Source organism: Dipodomys spectabilis, unplaced genomic scaffold, assembly GCF_019054845.1.
Source record: "Dipodomys spectabilis isolate Male_0828 unplaced genomic scaffold, ASM1905484v1 ptg000002l, whole genome shotgun sequence".
Taxonomy (NCBI): domain Eukaryota; kingdom Metazoa; phylum Chordata; class Mammalia; order Rodentia; family Heteromyidae; genus Dipodomys; species Dipodomys spectabilis.
The window spans coordinates 59,566,513-59,592,764 of record NW_024870679.1 but is presented as its reverse complement, the minus strand read 5'-3'; the positions used below and the strand labels follow the sequence as shown (position 1 = coordinate 59,592,764).

Genomic DNA, 26,252 nt, shown 5'->3' with positions numbered 1-26,252 from the left:
GAGCTAGATGGTATAAGAGAATAATAGAGGGAGTGAATATAAGCAAAACGCATTATATGTGTGTATGGAAATGACATGATGAAACGCTTTACTATGTACCATATAATGCCCAAGAAAGGGAAGAAAGGTTTTCCACATTTGCTTCTCCAAATATATTCATTACATCTGGTAACTGGAGTCACATTCTACTAGACCCTGAGTCCAAGGCCATAGTAGTGCTTCCTTAGAAACTGCCTTAACATATGCTAATGAGTAGGGATCAACCTAAGAAGCATGTAAGACAGTAAAGAAGTAATGTTGTACAGTTCTAACAAGGGGAGAGCTTACAAGGCAGAATGCTGGGGATTCCGCAAATCTTATTTTAACTATGTTATATCTTTTCACAACTTTGACCTGATCTCTTTCAACAAGTCAGAAGGAAATACATTGCTATGAAAGGCAGAAGAGAAGGAGGCATATACTTTAAGAAGGAGGCTTAAACTTTATGCAACACTTTAGGATTCACAAGCTATGTCAAATGTATTATTTCTTTTGGCCTTTGAGAGAATTTTCTTTTTTTTTCTTTTTTAGTTGGTTGTGGGGAGAACCCAGTAAGAGAACTTTGCTTAAGGAAGGAATTGTCTTTCTTTTTTCACAACTTGTGTGAGAAGATAAATCATTGTCACATAAATAATTTGTCCAGGACCAGTTTGGAGGAAGTAACAAAGCTGGGATTCGCATTCTGTTTCTTACTAGTCAAAGTACTCTGATAGGTGCTCAGAAACATTAGCTTTTATTCCCTCCTCTGACAAAGGGACAGGCCCCAGTGGTTTCAGAACCCATGCCTTTTCTCCTCGCCTTTCAAATTCCTTCTCCAGCAGCATCATGCCCTCAGGACTGCGCAAATGAGGTAGCTGGGAGGAGAATGGGGGATGCTCATTCTAGCTTTCAGGCTCAGCTTCTCATTCTGAGGGGGTTTGAATGTAAACTTTTGCAGAAGAGAAGTGAAGAAAATAAACAGTTCAGATCTTGCCAATTGTTCTCCAAGGCAAGCTCGTTTTCCTGCAGAAAAAATTCAAAACATGAATTAGATTCATAGCGGTTTCTAGGCATTGGTGTTCTTCACTACCTCCTTCAAAACCTAAGCAGACCCTGGGCTTCACAGCCTGCCACTTGATCTTAGTCTGACATCCACCTGGCTTCACCACAGCACAGATTGTTGATCACCAGGTGTCAAATTCCTTTAGGGGAGAGGCCGTGCTGGGGTGAAGGGCAATGGGTATGTAGGGCATGAGAATATGTAGGGCATGGATATGAGAAGCTTGAGTTGAGTGGGGGCAACTCATCTACAGTTGTTCAAACATCATTCCATGGACAAAAATGAAATGAACAGAGAGTAAAGCAGAAATAAGACTGCATGGGTTCCTTAAGAGGGAACTCCAATGTATAAGCAATGGAATGTCAGGTTCCTAAAGTATAAGTTACCATTTTTCTGTGCCTATTTCTAACAGAGACATAGAGATGACTTTTTTTTAATTACCGGTTTCTCAGATAGGTCTAATGGACACCCGAAAACTAAATAAAGCTTGATGTCTCTGCCTTTATTTCATATCTCTCCTCTTTTATTGAATTTTGGGTTATATTCCAGTTCAACTCTGCACATAGACCTGTCAGTCATTTAAAGAGTCTAAAACGGATAGTCCTCCTCATTCATGTGAAGACACCAACGTATTTGTAACTAAGATATTTTCAACAAATTGACAAATGCTATCTTTTACAATGTCCTCCGGCCTGTCCCTGAAGTGGCACCAAGAACTCTTTAATTATTTCCTGATAGCTTCCAAGAACAGGGCAGTCTTGTGGGCAGATTTCATGAGGCAGGAGCCTCTTCATGGGAAACAAATGAAACCCTTCTAGGGTCACAGGTTCAAGAGCAAATGAAGATTGCCTCTTGATAGAGGATGAGCAGAAATGCGAAAAGAACTTATTGTTCTATCTCATATTAGCCTAGAACAATCATCAACCAGCTGATCCTCTAACATCTAAGACAGACCAACCAAAAGCAGCAGAGCCATGTGTCTGACCTCTATGCTTGTGAAGAATCACATGGTCTTACTAGTACATAAGAAGCTTTTACTTGTTTGTGATACAGCAACGTAGTGCCTCTTACATATGGAATAAACCAATGAAACTCAAAGCAGAAGGGTGGTGTATGAGAAGCTGTGGTTGTCCTAGAAGACACAAGACACAGACTAGAAGTACACAAACTTGAGTTTGGTCCAGTTGTACCAGGTCTTTGGGCATATGATCTTTTAAGAAACAAGTTACTTTGAGTTACTTGGTATTAAAGGAAGAAGATAGTAGTCATTTCTCGCTATAATTATAAATGATTGGATTGCTATGGGATAGTATGAAATAGTTTATTTGCAATGGAAGTCTGTGATCAAGAAGGTGACATACAACTCTCATAGACACTGACAAGCAAAGACATTTTGTTATTGATGTTGCCATTTACAAATCACAAGAAAGGCTGCACTTGTATCTACTCAATTTTTTAGTTGCACATCATGGACATGGACTAACTAGGTATTTTAAAAATAATTAACATTAGAAAGGATGGAAGGATCTCTTTAGGAAGTGCTTATAGGTCAAAACTGGATCTAGTTAAGTTACTGGTATTTAATCATTGTTGCATACCCAAATGCTAAGCAGGTAGTCTCTTTCCTTTGCTGTATCTTGATCTCATTAAAATCAGCTCTATTTCCGTGTAAGTGAGCAGCCTTTAAAACGAACTTGGACCAGTTGCTGGTGGCTCATACCTGTAGTCCTAGCTACTCAGGAGGCTGAGATCTGAGAATAGTGCTTCAAAGCTAGGCTGGACAAGAAAGTCTATGAGACTCATCTCCAATTAACCACCAAAATAGCCAGAAGTGGAATTCTGGCTCAAGTGGTAGAGCTCTAGCTTTGAATGAGAAAGTTTAGGGACAGTGCCCAGGCCTTGACTTTAGACTCAGGGACCAGAACTGGCAGAAGGGAAGGAAGGAAGGAAGGAAGGAAGGGAGGAAGGGAGGGAGGAAGGGAGGGAGGAAGGGAGGGAGGGAGGGAGGGAGGGAGGGAGGGAGGGAGGGAGGGAAGGAAGGAAGGAAGGGGAAAGAAAGAAGGAAGGAAGGTAGGAGGGAGGGAGGAAGGGAAGGAAGGAAGGAAGGGAGGAAGGAGGGAGGGAAGAAGGGGAAGGGAGGGAGGAGGAAAGAAAGGAAGGAAGGAAAGAAAGAAAGAGAGAAAGAGAAAGAAAGAAAGAATGAACAGAGGAAATGGAAAACCTCGATAAAAATCGAGGCAGGATGGAGTGAGCCTGTAATCCCATTGTTTGGGAGATGGAGACAGGAAGATGCAAAGTTAAAGCTCAGCTTGGCATACATTGTAAATTCAAGGGCAGCCTGGGAAGCATAGGAATAACCTATTTCAAAGATTTAAAGCAAAAATAAACTAAAAACTATAAGAATGGCAGGTGTTCAACTTCCTTTGTGAGAATTGATCAGGTTCAGCAATTGTTTGCTGGAAAGAGAACAAGGAGGGCGTCACCATGAATAATGAAGTGTGACAGGTATGTAAACTGACTAAGAAGTGAGGCTGGCATGATCCAAAACAATGTCCAGTGCAGGCAATGATGGTCTGTGACCAACAGCCAAACGGATGCACTGGACATGGCCATCTGGGGACATCCCAATGTAGACTACTGAGAGAAAAGGAGAGGGTAAAGAAAGAGCCCTGCAGTTTTCCTCATGCCCATCACAACTCACCCATTCCAAAAGGCAGAAAAGCTTCCCTCTTCTTAAACTGTCCATTCTCCAGAAAATGCTCTGGAGTGAAGGTGTCTGGGGTGGCCCACTCCTTGGGGTCCCTGTGTAGTGCAATCATATTAGGGAATATCACAGTGCCCTAGAAGAGGAAGAGGAGAATTAATGCTTGATGCATGGAGCTCACTCATGCAAAGGGTTGGTGGCGCTCTGGCTCTAAAGTCAAGACCTAGTTATACCCTGAATTCTCCCCATCCTCATTTTCTGCTTAAATGATTGGCCTACTAGGACCCAATTCTTTTGCAGGCCAACTTAGACGGATGGATTGGAAATGCTTGCTTAGAATCATACCAGGGTAATTAGATGATTGATTCCAGAGTGAGTCTTCTCTATAGGTAATAGAGTAGAAAAAGTATGTTTACTTCATTCCTCTTCTTCATTCCTTCCCCTCTGGGGCCAAGGACACCATTCCCAGTTGCCATGACAAGTTTAATAGTGCATGCACATATCTGTCAAAAGGTCCTGCTCTTCATTCAGGAACATGAAAAGATTCACAGAGTCACCAGAGTAAGCCATTCCCTCCCACTGCCTCATCCAATCCCATCAGCAAGGTGGTCTCATTGCTTCACACCTCTCTTAATTCCATCTCCTCAATTCCTGTTTCCCCTTGTTACCTTGTGCACGCACCATGACAGAGTCCTGCAAGAACCTCATGCCACACAACCTGCTCTACACAGTGAAAGTAGGTAACTCAATCAAGTCACCGCAGCCACCTATTCACACTTCAAATTTGGAACACTGTAAAGGATTCCCATCAGTTTGACTGCAAAGTCTCATCAGCTAATCTGCTAGGGACAGTTTTCCCCACTGTATAGGGGGAATTGTGGCAGGTTAATTAAAACATATAGAGCTGCTACCTCAACATGGAATCTATGAGTTGGGTTTAAATGCATCTTAGATAAAGACATTAAAGATTTCACATTTTAGTATCTTGACAAGAATGTCAAGCAGAACTTCCTAAACAGAGCTTGCCAGATCTCACTAGTTTTCAGAGATGCTCTACTAGGCAAACTAAAAAGGGTCGATGGCAAAATCTGACAGAGAATGGCTATCTGCTCAGTACCCTCAGAGATTCACAATGCACAATAGCATAGTAAGAATGCCCAGAAGGAAGACAGCAAAAATATCTCATCTTTGCTGAATGTATTTGACCTGAGAATCTTCCTTCCTCCACAGTGTTAATATCCAACTAAACACATGGAAGAAAACTTGAATAGTGTGAGTAAAAGTCTATCACTTTTCCCATCTAAGTTATTTCTTCACACAGGATTACATAAAATGTTTCAATTCGTGGTCTTTGATGAACTCAAAATCCACAATGAGAATGGGAGTTACCCTTGGCAGTTGGTATCCAGTCAAAGTAGTATCCACTGTGACTTCCCTGGGAGCGCCCAAGGGGAAGATATTGCCCATTCTTAGCACCTCATGGATGACAGCATTGGTGTAGGGCATGGACTCTCTGTCTTTCAAGGTAGGCTGCTTCCATGGGCCAACCACTTCATCAATCTCAGCTTGTATTTTTTCTGGAAGGAAAGGGAAAGTCCTTTAACCCTTTCCACTTGTGTGCTTTATTATAGTTTTGCAAGAACATATTGTAAGATCTCAATTGTATTGCAGCTTGTGTCCAGACTGCCAAGAAATAAACTAGACCTCAACCCTTTAAAAAAACTGCTTATTACAATTTTCCCTGAGCTTGGTTACAGAAGAGTAGAATAACCAGGATCAGCATGGGAAGCTCATATTAGGAACTTACTATTTCATGCTTCTATAGCATCGTATTGTAAATTGGGTGACTTGTAACTAGTACAAGTTTAGTGGTCATCATTCTTATGCATGGGGAGTTTAAGAATAATTGCCTAGTAGATATGATATGTTGCCTGGTAAGAACCCTCATTTTTACTCATAAAAGTCCTCTTCTTGCCATATCCCCCCAAACTGAAGGAGCAATGTAGGTCTCTGATTGATCTTTAATAAGGGTATTATTCTTCTTCGTATGGGCCAGACATACCACCAAATCTCCATCATTACTCTGATAATTAGATTTAAATGTTTGAGTCTGGTGGCAAGGTCTTAAAAATTCACACCATGGCAGACCTAGAGACTCAGTTCTCAAGGGGATATATCAGTTCTCAAGGGGATATATAAGAATGTAAAGTGGGCAGCAAATTTTTACACTATGTTATTCACTCTACATTATTTTGCTCTAAATTATTTCTGTACATTATTTAATTTCATTTTCCTCATCCGAATAGAGAGAATGCATTTACTTCAGCTCAAGGATGTTGTGAGATGTGAGGAAATTGGGATGATGAAAATAACAAATGACAAAATTTGTTAGCTCTTCTCCTATGTTTTCTTCTTTTTGGGGGGAATTTGGTAACACTGCTGAGACCTGTATTTTCCAGATGGCTTTGTGATATGCATGAAAATATAACTAAGTTCTAGTCAATAGGATGTAAGAAGTGAAGTTTCATTCTTTTTTTTTGGTCGTGGGGCCTGAACTCTGGGTCTGGGTGCTGTCTCTCAGCTCTTCAGCTCAAGGCTAGCACTCTACCACTTGAGCCACAGCACCACTTCTGGCTTTTTCTGTTTATGTGGTGCTGAGGAATCAAATGCAGTACGAGGCAAGCATTCTACCACTGAGCCACTTTCCCAGTCCCTAAAGTTTCATTCGTGAAGCAAGACTTGAAAAGTAGGATGCTGATTTCCTTCTTTTTTCCCCTACTGCATGTGGAAATGTAGTTGTCCTGATGAGTCATTTTAGTGCCAAAGGGCATTGTTCTAGACTCCACAGAGTGCCACATTAAATCAAGATTGAGGGCTGTAAAGAAACAATTCAGATGCTTCTTCCTGAGAGAGAAATCTGTGTCTGTCATTTGCTCTACCATTGAAATTGCATGTCTCATAATTTTTCTTGTTAAAAAACTTTTATTTTTGCTGCAGGTTCTCCCAATGTACCTCTGGCTATCTCCAAACCCACAGTCCTCCTGAAACAGTCTCCTAAGTATTAGGGACCCCTGCCCCAGAGGCAGAGACCAACATATGTACCTTGTCTTAACCCTTTTCTGTTGTTTTGATTAAAAGAAAAACATCTGGACATGTAGCTCAGGTTAGGCTCAAACTCAGTCCAACTCAGTCTCCTGAATATTAAGAATCAGAACACTGTTCATTTGAACTATTTTTAGTCTAGAGTTCAGTAATGTCAAATATGTTCACAGAGTTGTACAGTAAACACCAGAACTTCCTTATCTTGTAAGAGTGAAACCTTATAGACATGAAACAATTCATTTTCCCCTCCACTAACTTGTCACCCTTCTATTTTCCATCTGTATAAACTTAACTATTCTATATAATTTTTTATAGAACTGGGTTTGGTCCTCAGGGCCATGTGCTTGTTAGTCAGGCACTCTATCATTTGAGCCACAGCCCTTAGCCCTAGATAACACATTCTAGTGGAATATTGCAGTATTATGCTTCTTCGATCAACTTATTTACTTTAGCATAAGGTTCTTATGGTTGATTCACAATTAGCTTTTAACTGTTCTCTACAATGAATATTGCTCTGTGAATATGGGTGTAAATTTCCATCATTCAGAATGTAGAGACTTTATTCCAGAAGCTTGGTATGTATCCTAATGTTTTAAACTCTTAAAAATAAATCTTTAGACAAAAATGCATTTGATATCATAACCAAACAAGTAAATATACAAATACAAATTATAAAGGGTACATTTATGTGTGTGTGTGTGCGCACACACACATACACACAGGTATGCATGCATGCATACAGGTAGTGGAGTTTGCATTCAGGGCCTCATGCTCTCAGATTTTATGCTCAAGACTGGTGCTATACTACTTGAGGCATACCTCCACTTCAGCTTTTTCCTGGTTAATAAGAGATAAGAATCTTACAGACTCTATTGTTTGGGCTGGTGTTACATCTCAATCCTCAGAGTTCAGCTTCTTGAGTAGCTAGGATTACAGACATGAGCTACCAGCACCTGGCTGTTTATGCTTTACATGAAAAAGAATTGAAGCATTATGAACAAATTTATCCTTACTGAGTGAGAAGTACTCTAATCTTCTTGATTCTATTTTTTACTCTATTTTAGGGCAAAATAATTGGCATTGATCTACTCAGTGAATTATGACTTGTTAGTAAATTGAACAGCTTGAACAGTTGTGCAGTTACAGTTCCAATCTACTGTCTGGTCAAACTGTTCTAGACCCTGAAGAAAGAAAAATGTTGAGGAATGGCTATTCTCTTTGGAGGAAAGAGGTGTATATAATGTGTGATACACACAGCAATGGAAATGCATTAGGGAAGGACTAGAGGAAGAAAATGCTCATCACTGTTAAGCTCTTAACTTCCTGTAAGAGTGGAGAAAAATCTTAAGGGGGTATAACTTGAACAGATTTCTGTAGAAGAGGGATAAATCTACTATATGGAGAAAATGGGAAAGTAAATTATTGGTAAAAGGTAGGGATACCAAAACATAGAGGCAGAAATAGGGACAATATAAGAGAATGACATGTAATTTGGAGCTGTCATGTAGAGTGGCTAAGGGTAAGGCTAGACAGCACTAGTCTAAGGCATATCAAAGAACATGATAGAACAGACTTAAGAGTTTGAACAGAATGTAGAGGATAATGAAAAGCTATTGTTAAAGGGAGGGGAAAAGTCTGACTAATTACTTATGTGAGAATGTAACTCTTCCTTGGAAACCTTCACAATACCAATGGTGACATTATTTCTTTCATGGCTTCTTTCCCTCTCAAGTCTGGGCTTCTTTTGAGCAGGGACTCTCCAATATATGTCCTTATCAAAATCCTCATGGAAAATGTGAGGAATTTGGAAATTCCAAAATTCACATCACCCCATAAGTATTATATTTCCCTTCTACTATGCTATTCTTTGTCATATGTCTGAGCGGTGTGATCCAAGAGCGCCATTCTGTCCTGACCTAGGTACAGTTACTGCACACATACCTTGGACTTCTTGGTAGAAGGTGACAAAGAGAAGACCCCAGCGCAATATCATGGATGTTGTCTCAGTTCCAGCAGTAAAAAGATCCAGTGTGCAACAGATGAGGTTTTCTTCATGGAAGCTTGAGGTGCTCTTGTCTGTGTGCTAGATAATACAGTTAAGTGTTGATTGGTGCAGTGCCTTTCTCATTGCTTCAACACATAGGGGCTTTGCCATTTGGAGAGAATTTGGAAGAAAAGAGCTAATGAAGAAATAATTGACCACCTTAGGAAACAACAATATAATGCATAGTTTGGGGGTCTAAAGTCTGACAAAAAAAAACTTCCATGCGGGTGGATGCAAAGCATAGCTACTATGTTTTTTAAATTCACAGTTTGGAATAATCTATTAGTATAGATGAATGAGAATGGGATGTATATGAGAAGGACATGGCTTCCAATTTTAGCAACATTATTTACTAGTTCTTAGACCTAGGATAAGTCATTCCACATTGCTCTGCATCAGTTTATAAAATAACACAGACAGTCATCTCTAACAATGGTATTCTTCACTATAGGAGATGCTAAAGACATATAACAAATAATCAACAAATGTTTGTGCTGATACCAGCAAGGATAAAGTGAATTCTTTGATGTAAAACCATTCTGTTTCCCCATTAATCATTTTTGCTTAAAACCGGCATCATTCCATCAATCATGTCTCTATCATTTCCTATTGTTTTCCTGGGAAAGCTTCATTTGTTAACATTTATCTATGTTCATTGGTCGACATCTATATACCTTATGCTGGTTAAATTTCCTCCTTTGAAGATAAAACTTCAATTAATATGCCAGTAGGGTAAGAAAAGAGATGAGAGAAATTCTCGATCCTGCCCAACAGGAGGAACCCATAAACTCATGAGCCAAAGATGACATTGATTCCGTGTTGCACATTAATTAGCCAAAAAACCATTAGTCTCTTAGATCTATTTGTTTTCCTCAGTGGGAATTGAGAGATAAAGTGGGTACTTGGCTTCCTACCCAATAATAATAAAACAAAGCTCTATGACTCGTGTGATTTTTCTGTGTCATATAAGAGCAAAGAGGAGAGGTGTGGATGATTTCTTTTTTAAAAAAAGGTAGCGCCACAAACAAAATGCCTATCAGTCTTTATCATTATTTGGAATAGCTTCAGCAATTTTTAGGTAATGGTATTCTGAATTTCTGAAATTCTGACCTTTTAATTTGAAATTCAGACTACTTTTATTTTAATCATCCACAAAAATGTTCACACCCTGTGCATGTTACCTGATATACCAAACAGGACTTTGCAGATATGACTAATTTAAATGTCCTACAATAGGAATTATTCTTATAGGCGTGAGGCAAGTTAATCAGAGCCAGAGAGAGAAGACACAGATGAAATCAGAGATTAGGGAAGAGAGAAGGCACTATACTACTACTGAAGAAAGAATGTGAGCTAAGCCAAGGAAAATCATCTTTGAAGCAAGAAAATTAATGGAATAGATTCACCATAGAGCTTCCAAAATAAGCTACTTGACCAATGCCTTAACTTTAACCTAGTGAAACGGACTTTGGATTTGGTTACCTGGTTTGATAAGAAAACAAATCTGTGCTATTTTAAGCAACTAAGCTAATACTAACTTGTTGCAATTGCAAGTGGAAACTCACATAGCACTATTTGTTCTTTATGAATAAAATTTTGGAAACATTTGTTTTTCACCCACTTTTGCCATTTCATTGAGGTAAGCATCAATGAGGTCTCTCGGTTCAGCAGGATTCCAGTCTTCTTTGTGTTTTTCAATCACACGAGAAACAAACAATTTCAGTTTTTCCCAGTTGGAGAAGAGAGTCTGGTGTTATCCAGGAAGGAATTTCATTATCCATGGGAAGATATCATAGAGCTAATTGGGGAAGAAAATGAAACAAAATAATGCACTATGGTACCATTTTCTACTTTTAAAGACAGAATTCTGCCTGCTTTACTAAACTTTCTAAGCTTTAGAGTAATACTTGATTTCTCTTTCTCACTTCCTTCTCTGTTAAACATTTGAGTTCCCTCATGCCAAATATACTGTGCTTCAAACTACTTCTCCACACCCCAGTGGCTCCCCTCATCTCTGATCTGGATGCTGTCTAGTGTTCATTGGATTCTTGATTGGATTTGTGATGTTATCACAGCTTATTTTCTATTGGGTTTTTCAGAAGAAGAATAATATAACCGCTTCAGTTCTTGACTCATAATCCTCAATGACATTCTATCATACTTGTCATATCATTCTTCATGCTCATAAGCCCTTTATAGCATGTCTCTGAGGACCTGTCACCTCCTTTCTGTCATTTTTATGCTGAATAGTTGAACCACCATGGTTGTAGATCACACTGCTGACCGCTTTAGGACTTTGTGGTTGCTATTAGTTACCTCTGAAATCAGTATGACAACATGGGTCTGTCAGTAAACAGAATACTTCATTTATTGTGTGTGTTTGTTATATTGCATCTCACCTGACTTATTTATGCACCTACATCTACGTTTTCTTCCTCCTGATCTGGTTCTTCTGGTCTTCCTGGGTATTTGGGTTTATAGACAGTCACATAGAGAGATGCCTCAAAAGTAAATTAGAAGAAATCACCCCATGGCAGGGGTGGGAGGGAGAGAGAGAGAGAGAGAGAGAGAGAGAGAGAGAGAGAGAGAGAGACAGAGAGACAGAGAGAGACAGAGACAGAGAGAGAGACAGAGAGAGACAGAGAGAGAGAGAGAGACAGAGAGAGAGAGACAGAGAGAGAGAGACAGAGAGAGACAGAGACAGAGACAGAGACAGACAGAGACAGACAGAGACAGAGAGAGAAGGAGAGAGAGAGAATAGAAGAGGTATGGGATTTTTTTAAAGTAACGTTACAGAAAATAACCGAGCAGATGAAAACTGGGAAAAATAATTAGTGGCATTTGTTTCAGTCAAAGTACACTTCAGGAAAGAAAATACCATTAGACTTCAGAAAAGGAAATACTACTGGACAAAAAGACTAAGTTGTTATAGATATTCCTTTTCATTAGAAAAACATCAATGTAAGTGGGTATTCAAGTAGAAATGTAAATATGTCAAGGTAAAAATTGAGAGAAACGTAAGAAGCAGCATCTATCTCCCATCTTAGCAGGAAATATCAAACCTGAAAAATCTTGCCAGAACAATTACAATTTAGATGTCTTAAATTTGCTGCAAAAATGGAAATGAAAAGCAGTAGCACCACAGAGAAACAAATGAGGTAGGGTTAGCTGTGTGCTATACTCACAGTATGGGAATATATTGTGAGTGATTCAGGACTGGGTTTTTGCTACTTTTATATATGTTTACAACTTTGAAAACTAGTGGATCTTCTCCTAACTGAAACAATGTTTTTAATAATGTACAGACAGTGATTCAAAACTGAACCTCCAATATTCACATGTGCTGGGCACGGTGGTTCACGCCTATAATCCTAGCTACTCAGGAGACTGAGATCTGAGGATGGTGGTTCAAAGACAGCCCAGGCAGGAAAGTCTATGAAACTCTTATCTCCAAGTAACCACCAGAAAACTGGAAGTGGCGCTGTGGCTCAAGTGGTAGAGTGCTTGCCTTGAGCTGAAGAGCTGAGGGACAGCGCCCAGGCCCAGAATTCAAGCCCCATGACAGACAGAAAAAAATTCACATGTGTGCATGCACCCATTTACACATGTCCATATGGAAGTACTGAGGTAGCTTCAGTCACCAACCTAGTGAAAGAAAAAGTCCAGAGGGCTAAACTCAGTACTTGACTTCACTTTTCTTATAACAGTGTTTTCCAAATTGAGGAATCTAACTGAGAGAAAAAGAAACTGAGTAGAGTTTTATTTATTTTATTTTTAAATAATGAGATTTGAACTCACAGTTTTGTGATTACTAGATAATTACTGTTTGAGCCATTCCTCTAGCTGGTTTTGCTCTGGTTATATAATTATTTATTTATTTATTTTTGTTCTGGTTATTTTTGACATAGGGTCATGCTTTGTATTCAAATCTGGGCCTTGATCCTCCCATTTATGCTAGCTTCAATGTCAGGTATATGCAATTGCTTCTAGCTTTTTCTGTTAAGATGGAGTCATAACATTTTTTTTCTTGCCAAGGATGCCCTACAAACCATGTTCCTTATGATTTCTGCCTCCTGAATCACTGGCATGAACCACTACTGCTTAGTTGAGTAGAGTTTTTGATAGAATAAACAATTTTGAGGCATATAAATTAAGGTATAGGACTCATCAATAAGTGTGGTCCAAGTAGAGTGGCATATTCTACAATGTACCTCCAGTCTACACTAAAAATCCCCATAAAACTAGCAGAGATCAATTGTAAAATGAGTTGCTGAACTAAGAGTTCACTCAGAAGGTTCATGTGGAGAAGGGGGAAACAAATGTTCCAAGGGTCTTAGAGAGAGAATCGCAACCAATAACCATATTGTTCTTTTTAAAACACCAGTCTAGGTGAAGATAGGTAGATCCTGTAAAAAAAAAAAATAGCATTTCTCATGAATATTAGGAATGCTTTTGGTATGTCATAATTATTCAATGAAATTATAAACAGATGGATTTTTACAAAACTCTGTGTTCAATTTTAAGATGTTTAATTTAGGTTGGAAAACTCCCCATTTCCCCAATACCCCCAGCCCCAGCCCCAGCAAACAAAACCCAGGAAAAACCTATGTCTGAATCAGCAACAATATACTTCACCAAGAAGTAGGAAGACAAACTACTTACCTGGCAGTGCAGTGATGCCTCCAAACACATGATCTCATCCAAAGTCTTCAGCAGCTCCTGAAACTGATCATCCTGATAGTCATATCGCTCCCCAAAAGTGATGGAACAAATTATGTTGGAAACTGCATTGTTGACCATGAAGTGGGGGTCAAAAGGCTGTCCTACACAGAATAAGGAAGAGATCCATTACATTGGATTTTTGTTTCCATTCTTTATAAGAATCTAATCTATATAAGGGATACCTATCAGAGAACCACGTAAGAGGTTCTGGCTGCAACACGTTAACAGTATCTGGCATCTTGTAAGAACTTAGTCAATGCCAGTCAAGTCAAATTGATGCTTGTTTTTACAAGTGCATTCAGCAGTGCATTTAATATTCTTTTAATGTGTTTAATATTAACAATCTCAGGACAAGATCACTGATTTAGATGTTCATGTTTCTGTCTTCAGTATCTAGCTCACTGTCAGATACTAGAACCTGGGCAGTTAGTAAGTTTACTAACCAAGGCAGTAAATATGTAACGGTTCAATGAATGGATGGCCAGCAAAGGCCTGCACCTGTTTTGTGGTATACTCACCTTTCTCATTTTCTATGGCTTCACCAAGGTTCTGGGCTTCCTCCTGAATGTGTTGCTCCAAGCTTTTCTTTCCTAAACCAAAGTTCCTTAGTGTTGCCAAGGTGAATCTTCTTTGTTCCTTCCATATCTGGCCATTGGACATGATCAATCCTGGGATAAAGAACACCAACATTATAGCATATCAATCTGGTGTATCATTGGCAAAGCCAGGTGCCAGTAGCATGTGCCTGTAATTCTGGCTACTCAGGGTGTTGAAATCTGAAGATTATGTTTCAGTGCTAGCCTAGACAGAAAAGACCATGCCACTCTTCTCTCCATTTAACCAACAAAAAGTCAGAATTGGAGATGTGGTAAAGTGCCATACTTGAGAGAAAAAGCTCAATGACGGCAACCATGCCCTGAGTCCAAGCCGCAATATCAGCACAACAGCAACAACAACCCCTACTCCCCCTACCAAAAAAAAAAAAAACCCTTGGCAAATTGAATATAAACATATGCCAAATGGAAAAAGAGGGGCTAAAAGGGACCTAAAACAATTCAGAGAAATAATGACTATGCACATAATGGCTAACATTTACTGGCAGCTTGCAACCTAGGGGATTTTAGTATTTTCATTTCTTACTTAAGTCCATAAAATTCTACAGGTTAATTACCACCCCAAGGGCACATTTTCCCTAATGATAAAATTGAGGAAAGTGATTGTAGAGTAATATAAACTTCACTAGTGCATATACTTAGCAGCTAGCTAAGCAAGAGTTCAAATCCAAGTCTCTGAGAGTTTTGATTAGTGGTCACATAAGTATAGTTTATTGTTTATGTTGATTCAAACACAAGGGATGAAGGCACTCATGCAGCATTACCTTTCAAGTCATTACCATTAAGGAGGTATGGCAAGGCTTTCTAGGAGAGATCCTATCTAAGGAAGACCTTATACACTGAAGATATAACTCAAGAAAACAAGAAGATTTCAAATAGAACAGCTGAGAAAATGTGAAGGAACATCCTGAGAAGCTCAGCCAATCATCATTTGTTCCATGGCCCAGATAATATGAAGCTGCTTCCCATTTCTTTATTTTGAGAGCACTCCTTGATACCTTTAAACATCTTCCTGGGCCTTTATGATTCCAATAATATGGGATTTTTATTAAATACTTTTTTTATTGTAAAAATAGTGTCCAGAGGGGTTACAGTTACATGAGTAAGGTAATAAGTACATTTCCTATCAATCATTGTTACCTCCTCCTTTGATTTTCCCCTACCATCCTTTCCCGCCCCACCTCCCTAACTCCTCCCTCCCTCCCCACAAGTTGTAAAATTCATTTTCAACATAGTATCTTGTACATCTCATTGTTACAATGGGTCGACCTGTAGCCCTATTTAAGCATTTTGTTTTTTCCCTTCCCCTCCCCAAATTAGAAAAGTGTACATACAAGATGCATGACACCAGAATCAAATACCGTGAAAACAGGGGTTATATCATAGGAGAAGAACATACAAAAGAAACAAAAACTCACATAGTCCATTATAAGTATTTTAAAAACAATAGCAAGAAAAAAATCCCACTTATGTTCCTGTCTTGGGGTTCATTTCACTTAACATCATCTTATACGGTCATATGTAAATAGCTTTTGACCTTTTCTGCTTGTCCTAGACATAAACTAGTTATTGCAAATAAGGGAAGCCATGGGACCTATGTTTCTTTGGGCCTGGCTTACTTCACCTAATATAATTTTTTCCAAGTCTTTCCATTTCCTAACAAATGGGGCAATGTCATTCTTTCTGATGGAGGCACAGAATTCCATTGCATGCACACACACACACACACACACACACACACATACACACACATATTCTTGATCCATTCATCTACTGAGGGGCATCTGGGTTGGTTCCATATCTTAGCTATGGTAAATAAGGCTGCAATAAACATAGTTATGCTGGTAGCTTTAGTATGGTCTTGTTTGTGATCATTTGGGTAAATGCCCAAAAGTGGGATTGCTGAGTCATAGGGGAGCTCTATGTGGAATCTTTTGAGAAACCTCCATACTGCTTTCCAAAGTGGTTGAACAGGTTTACACTCCCACCAACAATGCAGTAGGGTTCCCTTTTGGCCACATCCCCTCCAGCATCTGTTGTTATTAGATTTCTTGATTATAGCCATTCTAACTGGGGTGAGGTGGAATCTCAATGTTGTTTTGATTTACATTTCTTTTACGGCTAGAGAAGTTGAGCATTTCTTTATGTGTCTATTGGCCATTCTTATTTCCTCTTCAGAGAAGTTTCTAAGTCCTTAGCCCACTTATTTATTGGCAGTTGTTCCTTTGAGGATTTTTTTGGGGAGATTTAATTTTTTGAGTTCCAGGTATATTTTAGATATAAAACTCTTGTCCGTTGTATGGCTAGTGAAGATCTCAATAGAAATATTGTTCTTGCTAGCTATGTCCTTTGCCATGCAGAAGCTTTGCAGTTTCATGCAATCCTATTTGTCCAAACTTTCTTTGATTTGTTGTGTTTCTAGGTCTCTATTAAGAAAATTTCGGCCTGTGTCAATGAGCCCTAGAGTTTCTCCTATTCTTTCCTGTAATGTTTTCAGGGTGTCTGCTTTGACTTCAATGTCTTTGATCAATTTGGAGTTGGTTCTGGTGCAGGGTGATATATAAGGGTCTAGCTTTAGTTTTCTGCAGCTGATTAACCTATTTTGCCAGCACCATTTACTGAAGAGGCTGTCTTTCTTCCATTCTATTTTTTTTTTAGCGCCCGTATTGAAGATTAGATGGCTATAGGTCTGTGGGTTTATTTCTGGGTCTTCAGTTTTATTCCATTGGTCCTCAGGTCTGTTCTTGTGCCAGTACCAAGCTGTTTTGATTATTACAGCTTTGTAGTAGAGTTTGAAATTTGGTGTTGATATTCCTCCAGCACTGTTCTTTCTGTTAAGAATTGTTTTTGCTATTCGACATCTTTGGTTGTTCCATATGAATTTTTGAATTGCTTCTTCTATGTCATTGAAGAATGATGTTGGAATATTGATAGGTATCATATTGAATTTGTAGATTGCCTTTGGAAAATGGCCTTTCTTATTAAACCTAGAAAGGCCTTTCTAACTCACATCATGTGTTCCTTCAGCAATCTTTTGGAATCTCTTTCTAGAAACACTCAATTCTGGTAGAGCTCGGGATCACATATTTCCAGATTTTCTCCCTAATCCTCTACCACCAACCTTTCTTATTTCTGCTAGTTAGTTTTCTTACATGAAATCTTGAAATGATGGAGATCTTTTATATTATGTCCAGGCAATGGGGCAAGGTGATGGAAGAGAAATGTCTACCATTTCTATTCTGAGAATGAGAAAAGATTGGTAACACAGGAGAAATTAGATTCATTAGAGATACTCTGGTTCCCTATGTTGATGGTTGGGTGGGTTAGTGCCCTCATCCCAAAACACTCTCTAAAAAGCAAAAATAGGCAAACCCAAAATTAGCATACAGAAAGAAAATTTTAGAAACCAAGACAGAAGTTAATGAAATGGAGTCTAAAAATAACTGTACTAAGAATCAGTGCGACAAAAGATGGTTCTAGTGGCATACACAGCTGGAATGGTGTGCCACCAGACACAACATTCTGGAGCCACTACCACCACATTTTGTCACCACTGCCACCACTGCTACAGCCATGAGCACAGCGAGCCTTCAGCTGCTAGCATCTGATCCAATTGCCCCTAGTCGTGCTCTTCCTCCCCACACTGACCCTCAGGCCCACTCAGCTCTACCACCATCATAAATGCACAATACTCTGTGTCAAAAATGGGACATGGAGTACCTAAGGCTAAAAACTCTCTCTGAAGAATAATTAATAAGCAAAAATGACTTCAGTGGTAGAGGTTCTAAATCAAAATCCCTCTACCACACACACACACACCCACACACAAAAGAAAAAGAAATAAATAAAAATAATGCTTAGGTAGATGATCAGACTCTTGGTTCCAGCTTTTAAATGTGTTACGTTATTTCATGTAGTTTTTTTTTTTTTTTTTGGGTCCAGTCATGGGGCCTGAACTCTGGGCCTGGGCGCTGTCCCTCAGCTCTTCAGCTCAAGGCTAGTGCTCTATCACTTGAGCCACAGCGCCACTTCCGGCTTTTTCCTTTTTGCTTATGTGGTGCTGAGGAATCGAACCCAGGGCCTCATGCGTGCAAGGCAAGCACTCTACCACTGAGCCACCTTCCCAGCCCCTATTTCATGTAGTTTTAAGTAGTCATGCCAGTCTGTTCTTGCATGGACTGCAAGGCTGGAATTCCCTGGGTGACAAGGCCATACAAACAGAGAATAAGTAACTAGAGACAACAGAAGGAAGCAGTCATAGATTCATCTTCGGAGGGAAGAAGCTTGGAAAGGGAAAGAACAAGAGAGAACATTCCTCCCAATAGAATTGGGTGATACGGTTATTTCCTCATCAAAGTATCCAGAAGGATTTGGGGCAGGACATAGATGTCCTCAGCTGGTAGCTGGGAGCTGAGGATGGTCGAGAACTATAAACACAGACGTGCTCTTAACAGATCATAGAACTTCCAGTACACACTTTACTGTGACAAAGAAGCTTACCGTACTTATGAAAGGTACGTTCTCTGTGAGCAGAGATAGGACGGTTCACAAAGTTTTGTTCCATGTGACCACATACTTCTTTGATTAAGGGCAGTCCCGTTATAACCACGGAAGGTATAAGACCCAAATCCAGGCTTAAAAGGTTCCCATATTTTTTCATGTACTGAAAAATAGTAAAATAGTAAAAACTGAATGTGTTTATATCTTATGTTCAGGGATAGTTGTCAGATGTGTAGCTAAAGGAGCTCATGTTGTGTTCATGTGTGTGTGGAAGGGTGCACCTTAGTCTCATTCAAGGCTGTTTGAACACAATTATGTATGATCATGTGCACATGTGTGTGCTTCTGCTCACAATAATGGCTTTATAAATATTCTCTTTAGAGAGGCTAACTGTGCAGAAAAATGGCCTAGCAGACAATGACAATTACTATAGTGATGGTGTGGTAGAATTTAAAATTTTAAGGGAGGGTAATTTATCAATGAGCTCCCAGAAATGGTAGAATTAAAGAAATTCTACCAGAGCCAGAGACCAGAGTGGGTGATAGGTCTGATAAAGCATGCCTGACACACAACCAACATCTGGTACAACAGCTGGAACCTAGCATTTACATGTATCACAACAATTAAAAGTCAGGCAACATTGGCTCATGCCAGTAACCTTAGTTACTCAGAAGGCTGAAATCTGAGGATTATGGTTCAAAACCAGCCTGGGAAGGAAAGTTCATGAGACTCTTATCTCTGACTAACCACCAAAAAGCCACAAGCAGAGCAGTAGCTCAAGTGGTAGAGCACTAACCTAGAGCACAAAAGCTCAGGGACAGCACCCAGGTTCTGAGTTCTATTCCCAGGACTGGCACACATGACTGTGTGTGCCTGTATGTGTGTGTGTGTGTGTGTGTGTGTGTGTGAACATAAATCTGATGGAAGGCCTATCAAGTTTTTAGTACTAATATGTCCTAAGTGAAAGAATATGAATTTAATTGTAATTAAATTAATCATTTAACTCAATTTGCTTTACAGTAAAAATTATAAAAATGCAGCAGATGAGGGTAGACCTTTTTAATTCTACTCCCCTGTAGTACCAACAGCACCTTATTCTGAAGGCTTCTGTTTTATATTTTCATTACTCCTGTGAGAGTGGCTTACACAAAGTATAGACTCCCAGGATAGCTCTATAGAAGGCTAATAACCTAGAGCAGACAATCAGAAACTCACCAGGCTACCTGATCAAGGAAAAAATATACACAGTACCTAGAGACAGTTCCATAACATGATATACAAAATATCCAGTAGATACTGTAATCCAAAATAACTCTCCTTACTGTGTAATAGTATTGGAGCATCTATCTTAATCAGACAAAACACAGTTTTGTCTGATAATAAATACTTTAATAATGAATAATTAAAGTAGCTGTTTTTAAAATGTTTTAATTATAATTGCTGAGACAAAATGTTTCTTCTCAAGAAGAAACAAGATACACAGATGAGACAAAAGGAAATTTAGAGCAGAAAAATACAATAAACTAAGCACTACAAAATAGCTCAATAAAAAGTAGTAATGCCAAATATGAGTGAAAGTGAAGAGAGATTAATAGAAAATATCTGATCTGAACAACACAGAGAAAATTAATTGGAAACAACAGGGTCTAAGCCTGAGGGGCATCTGTCCCAATATTAAGAAATCTCACAGTTGTGCTCAGAGTACAAAAGGTCCATGAAGAATATAAGAATATACATTGTGTGTGTGTGTGTGTGTGTGTGTGTGTGCGCGCGTGTGTGTGTGTGTGTGTGTGTGTGTGTGTGTGTGTGTTGGTCCTAGGCTTGAACTCAGATCCTGTGTACTATACCTGAGTTTCTTTAGCTCAAGGATAGCTCTCTATTACTTGAGCCACAGCTCCATTTCTGGCTTTTTAATTTTTTTAAAAAAAATTTTTATTGGAGATACGAGTCTCACAGACTTTTCTGTCAGGGCTGGCTTTGAACCATAATCCTTAGATCTCAGCTTCTTGAGTAGCTGGGATTACAGGTAAAAGCAACTAGTGCCTGGTAGAAAATTATTATCATGCATCATTAAATGGGCCTTGATATATTTAAAACAATTGAAATCATATGCAGTATATTTTCTGACCATAATGAATTATACTAGAAAGCATTAACAGAACAATAATAGGAAAATATCCAATAACATTTTCATGAGCAAGGCAGAGTTTTAGGAGTTTAACTTTATCATTCTGTGAATAATTCTTCAACTGACTGTTTCTGCCCTCGTGGGATAGAATACTGTCCCTGCGTATGCAAAGACATTGGCAATGTTCAAAACACCCTGTGCCTCACTAGGGATAGGGAACCGTTAGTTGGTCTTGCACGGACTCTACCCTGTTGAATATTTCCTATTAAATCTTCCTAAACATCAGCTAATGTCTCTCCAAGATGTTGGTGCTGAGAGGCAGAAAGGTCAGGTGAGGAATCTTGAGTACATTTAGATGTTTGAGAGAGCATCGAAGAGTAGGTAGGAGTCCTGAGAGATAGGAAGTGCTGGGCTGGAGATGTTTATGTAGGGGGATAGAGGCTAGGTAAGAAGGGTCCCGGCACTGGTAAAAAAGGTGAAACCCACTTGTAGGCAGTGTGTATGGCACTGAGAAAGTTGTAGGTCAGGACTAATTTTCAAGTGATTTCTTTCTTTTTCTTTTCTTTTCTTTTTTTTTTTTTTCTTTTTTTTGTTGGTCATGGGACTTGAACTCTGGCCCTGGACACTGTCCCTCAGCTCTTCAGCTCAAGGTGAGCTCTCTACCACTTGAGCTACAGAGTCACTTCCGGTTTTCTGGTGGTTAACTGGAGATAAGAGTCTCACAGACTTTCCTGCCCAGGCTGGCTTTGAACTGTAATCCTCAGATCTCAGCCTCCTGAGTAGCTAGGATTATAGGTGTGAGCCACCAGGGCCTGGCTACAAATCACTTCTTTCCTTAGGAATCACTGCAGAGGGGTCTGGAGAGAGGCCAGAGGTCTAGGGGCTCAGTCACTGGAGGGAAATAATTCAGCTGAGCAATGAGAGGATTTAGATGTCTCTCATTCATAGAGGGTGGAGCCCCGCAGAACAAAGTGTACTTAAGGATAAAAACCTAGGAGGAGGTAATCACATTGTAAGATGAGTCAACACGGTTTAGCAAGATAGCACACAATTAAGGGCCTTAAAGGAAAGAACATATCTGGCAGACTTAAATAGTAAGCACAGAATTCTAGAGCAGCACTAGAAAAAGCAGGTAGATCCATTGACAGGCCAGGAAGCGGGGACTCCAAGCAGGTTCGCAGGTGGCCAGTCGCCTTCCTACCTGCTGAAGTTGCAATTCCACTTTCTTCAAGTCTAAGTGAAGTAAGTGGCCCACAAAGGGCAGGCGCCTGGGCCCTGGTGGGTAGTGTTTTGGTCGCCGGCTCTTGAGGAAGTCAGCAAGGAACAGAAAGACCACGGCCCCCAGCAGGAGAGTCCGCAGATGGAGAGTTGCCCAGAAGGCAGCCACCAGGGAGCCCAGGCCCGCAAACATGGCTGTGAAGTCCACAGGCTCCTCTGGTGTCTGACTGGTCACCACCCAGGAGCTCCTAACTTTTCCTCTTCCACTCCTGGCCACGCCCTCTCTATACTTAGCTTCTCTCCACCCCACCCCACCTCTCACAGCCAAGCTCCTCTGGCCTTGCAGGGTCCATGTCCTCCTGCCACTCCAGTTGGTGCTGTCTGCAGGGCAGCCTCCTCCCATTTGTCCTCAAGCAGGAGTCTCCACTCCACCATGCACTGCATGGGCCTGCTCTGGCCTTTCCCTAGCGCCCCAGGACTCTCTGAACCTTCTCTTTTTCTTTCTCCTCCAAGGTCCTCCTCTCCCAACAGCATCCTGTCTACCTCTCTGCTTACCAGCTCAGCCCTGTATTTTGTATCCCCAGGAAGAACCCACACTGAGCCCCAAAACGCCAACTAAGAGATTGTTTTGATCGAATTGACCGTCCATCTTTCTCCCCAACATTGTGGTGTATGACATAGGACATAAGATTTCCAGACATCTCAGATATTTCAGTTGCTTTTTTCCAATCATCATCTTGCTCAGAGATTGCAGTCTGCCTGGTGACAACAGATTTTTACATCAATCAACCTCCCCTGCTGCCCCCCCCACCCAATTACACATCTCAGGAAAACAGAGGTTAAATCTGGAGGGCAGCATACAGCTACAAGCCCAATACTTAGGAGATGAAGGTAGGAGGATTTCAAGTTCTACACCATCCAGAGCTCTTAACAATATTCTTACAAACAAAGAAACATTATTTTTTTAAAGAAAAGAAAAAATTGGGAAACAGGTTCAATATTAAGTAGTATATGGTAGTGAATTTGTGGGCAGAAACATCCCAAGAGGGGCTGTGATTCGAAGTTTTTTTTCAAGATTACAGAGCATTGCATTAAAGTCTCCACCAGGCTTCAGGGTCTTTACTAAGGAAGCAGCTCCTCAGAGAATATCAGCATCACATTGCGTAGTTACACAGACCGGAGCTGTGAATAAGTCTCAATGCAGTGTGGGAAACTTTGCGACACTTAAGTGGCACACAATATAACACAGAGGATGAAGCTGTGGTTGGATTGGACTCTTAATAAGGCTGGGGTTACTTATGAGTAGTATCTGTTCTTTACACATGATTAGTTCATTCATTTGGGCTTATGATTTTTTGTTTGGGAAATGCTGCTAATTTGTCTATAAGTATTCTATATCTATGCAGATTAGCTATACTTAAGTCAGTGTTGGTGATTTTCAGTGTGAATGATTTTCTTTTTTTAAAGACCTGTATCATTTCCTCTGTTATGTTGTTTTAAAAATATATTAATTCATTGTAATTCTTTTTCTCTAAAGAAGGTCATTAGTGCTGTCACCCCTATATTCCTTATCTTTGAACTCTCTTGTACTTTGAGTTTCTATTCGGTTTACCTAAAGTTTTCCAAATTTAATATTTTTTTCAAAGAATTAACTTTTGGGATTCCATGTGTATTTTTTTCATTTCTCCATTTCATTTATTTCTTATTGAATTACTTATTTTTATTCATTTGTATAATTTCCTTTCTTTCATGAACTTCTTAAATGTAAAATGATAGACAATCTTTTTAAATGTATATGCTTAAGATAATATGTTTAAATAATGTTAGTTGATTTCCACAAGTTTTAATATATTGTGCTTTTATTTTAATCATCTCAGTGTGTTTTCTAGCATACTTAATGATTTTTCTCTGACTCACTGGTAGTTTTGGCCTTTTTCTTTTTGTCAGTCATGGGGCTTGAACTCTGGGCCTGGGCACTGTCCCTCAGCTCTTCAGCTAGCACTCTACCACTTGAGCTACAGCGCCATTTCCAGTTTTCTGGTGGTTTATTGGAGATAAGAGTCTCACGTACTTTCCTGCCCAGGCTGGCTTTGAACCTCTATCCTTAGATCTCAGCCTCCTGAGTAGCTAGGATTATAGGCATGAGCCACTGGTGCCCAGCCCTTGATATTTCTTATTTACTTCTAAATTATTATTTAGGATCTTTTCATTGTTTAGTAGTTAACAAGGGATGAAAGACACCCATTTGTGTGTTTTATAGATAGGCAGTATACCAATAAATTTTGTTTTTGTTTTTCTGTGAGTGTCTTCATTTCCTTAGTGTTCTTTTTTTTTTTCTCTTCCTTTTGTTTTTATTATGAAAATACTGTACAGAGGGGTTACACTTACATGGACAAGGTAATGAGTACATTTCTTATCAAGCATTGTTGCCTTCTCCTTTGTTTCCCCTTCCCATCCCTTCCCATCTCCCCCCCCCCCACACACACATACCCCCTCCTCCCAGCCAACGTTGTAAAGTTTGTTTTTCGACATAACAACTTGTACATCTCATTGTTGCAATGGGTCCACCTGTACCCCTATTTAAACGATTTGTTTTTGCCCTTCCCCTCCACAGATAGTTATACTAACATCAAATACAGTGAAAGCAGGGGTTATACCGTGGGGAAGGGACAACAAAAAAATCATCTTATAAATATGTTCGAAACAATCGCAAGAAAGAAAAACCATTCAAGTGTTATGAGCCCTAGCCTTGAGCTGAAGAGCTCAGGGACAGTGCCTAGGCCCAGAGTTCAAGCCCCATGACCAACCAACCAACCAACCAACCAACCAACCAACCAACCAACAAAAACACATGTCCCTTGTGTTCTTATAGAATAGATTTTCTGGGTATAGGACTGTTAGATGCCTACATTGTTTGAACACTTACAATATGTCATCCCACTGTGTAATAGTTTCAAGTGAGCATCCAGCTGACAATCCTAACACATTTCTTTCTTCATGTTTTCAATATCTTCTAATTGTCTTTGGATTTTGACATTGATGCTGGTGTATCTAAGGGAAGATCTCTTTAAATTTATCCTAGATGTAATTTGTGGACATTGCATCTGCTGATTAATACTTTGCATTAAATGTGGCTATTTGGGACCCATTGTTTCCTGAAATAAAATCTTTCAGCTTTCTATCCAGCTTTCTTTCTTTCTTTTTTTCCTGTTGGTCATGGGGCTTGAAATCTGGGCCTGGGTGCTGTCTCTCAGCTCTTCAGCTCAAAGCAAGCACTCTACCACTTGAGCCACAGCATCACTTCCAGTTTTCTGAGTGGTTTATTGGAGATAAGAGTCTCATGGAGTTTCCTGTCCAGGCTGGCTTTAACTGAGATCCTCAGAGCTCAGACTCCTGTGTAGTTAGGATTACAGGCGTGAGTTTATCCAGCCTTCTTATTGTTTCCTCTCATGCATTTCTAACACATTTAATGACTTCCCACAGTCTCAAAAAGCTCAGCATGGAGCTGGAAAGGTGGCTTAGTGGTAGAGCACTTGCCTTTCATGCCTGAGGCCCTGGATGCGATTTCTCAGCACCACATAAGCAAAAAGCAAAAGACCAGAAGTGGCGCTGTGGCTCAAGTGGTAGAGCACTAGCCTTGAGCTGAAGAGCTGAGGGACAACGCCCAGGCCCAGAGTTCAGGCCCCACGACCGGACCCCTCCCCCCCCCCAAAAAAAAAGCTCAGCACATTTTATTTTCATTTTTATTTCCTTTTGTTCCATAGACTACATGAATTCATCAATCAATCTTGAAGTTTACATTCTTCCTTCTGCCGGTTCAAACACATTGCTAAGTCCTTCAAGTAAGATAGAAATTTCTGTTATCACATTTTCAACTCTAAAACTTCTAGTTATTTGCTTTTGACAATAGTTTCTACTCTCTCATTATGATTTTCCATTCAGTGAGAAATCATCCTGACACTTTCTATCCTATAGGCAAGGTTTCTTACAGTTCTTTAAGCATATATATTAAAAGCTTCTATCCAATGACTGGGGTTCTCCAGGAGCAGTTTGTAATAACTGCTTTTTCTTAACCTTATGAATGAATTATGGTTTTCCTTTCATTGCATGGTTCATAAGTTTTGTTGAGAATTCTGGAATTT

The 26,252-nt window shown here is 39.7% G+C and overlaps 1 protein-coding gene across 1 annotated transcript; it reads right to left on the bottom strand.

The window, feature by feature from the left end:
- Positions 1 to 834: 834 nt before the first annotated feature.
- On the bottom strand, positions 835 to 22,308 carry LOC122108987 (cytochrome P450 2J1-like). Its single transcript, XM_042681110.1, is given in 9 exon segments — positions 835 to 1,041; positions 3,780 to 3,918; positions 5,172 to 5,359; positions 8,826 to 8,967; positions 10,550 to 10,726; positions 13,591 to 13,751; positions 14,169 to 14,318; positions 18,765 to 18,927; positions 22,094 to 22,308. Coding segments are annotated over 9 exon segments (1,509 nt in total). The 5' UTR covers positions 22,304 to 22,308; the 3' UTR covers positions 835 to 862.
- Positions 22,309 to 26,252: the final 3,944 nt, after the last annotated feature.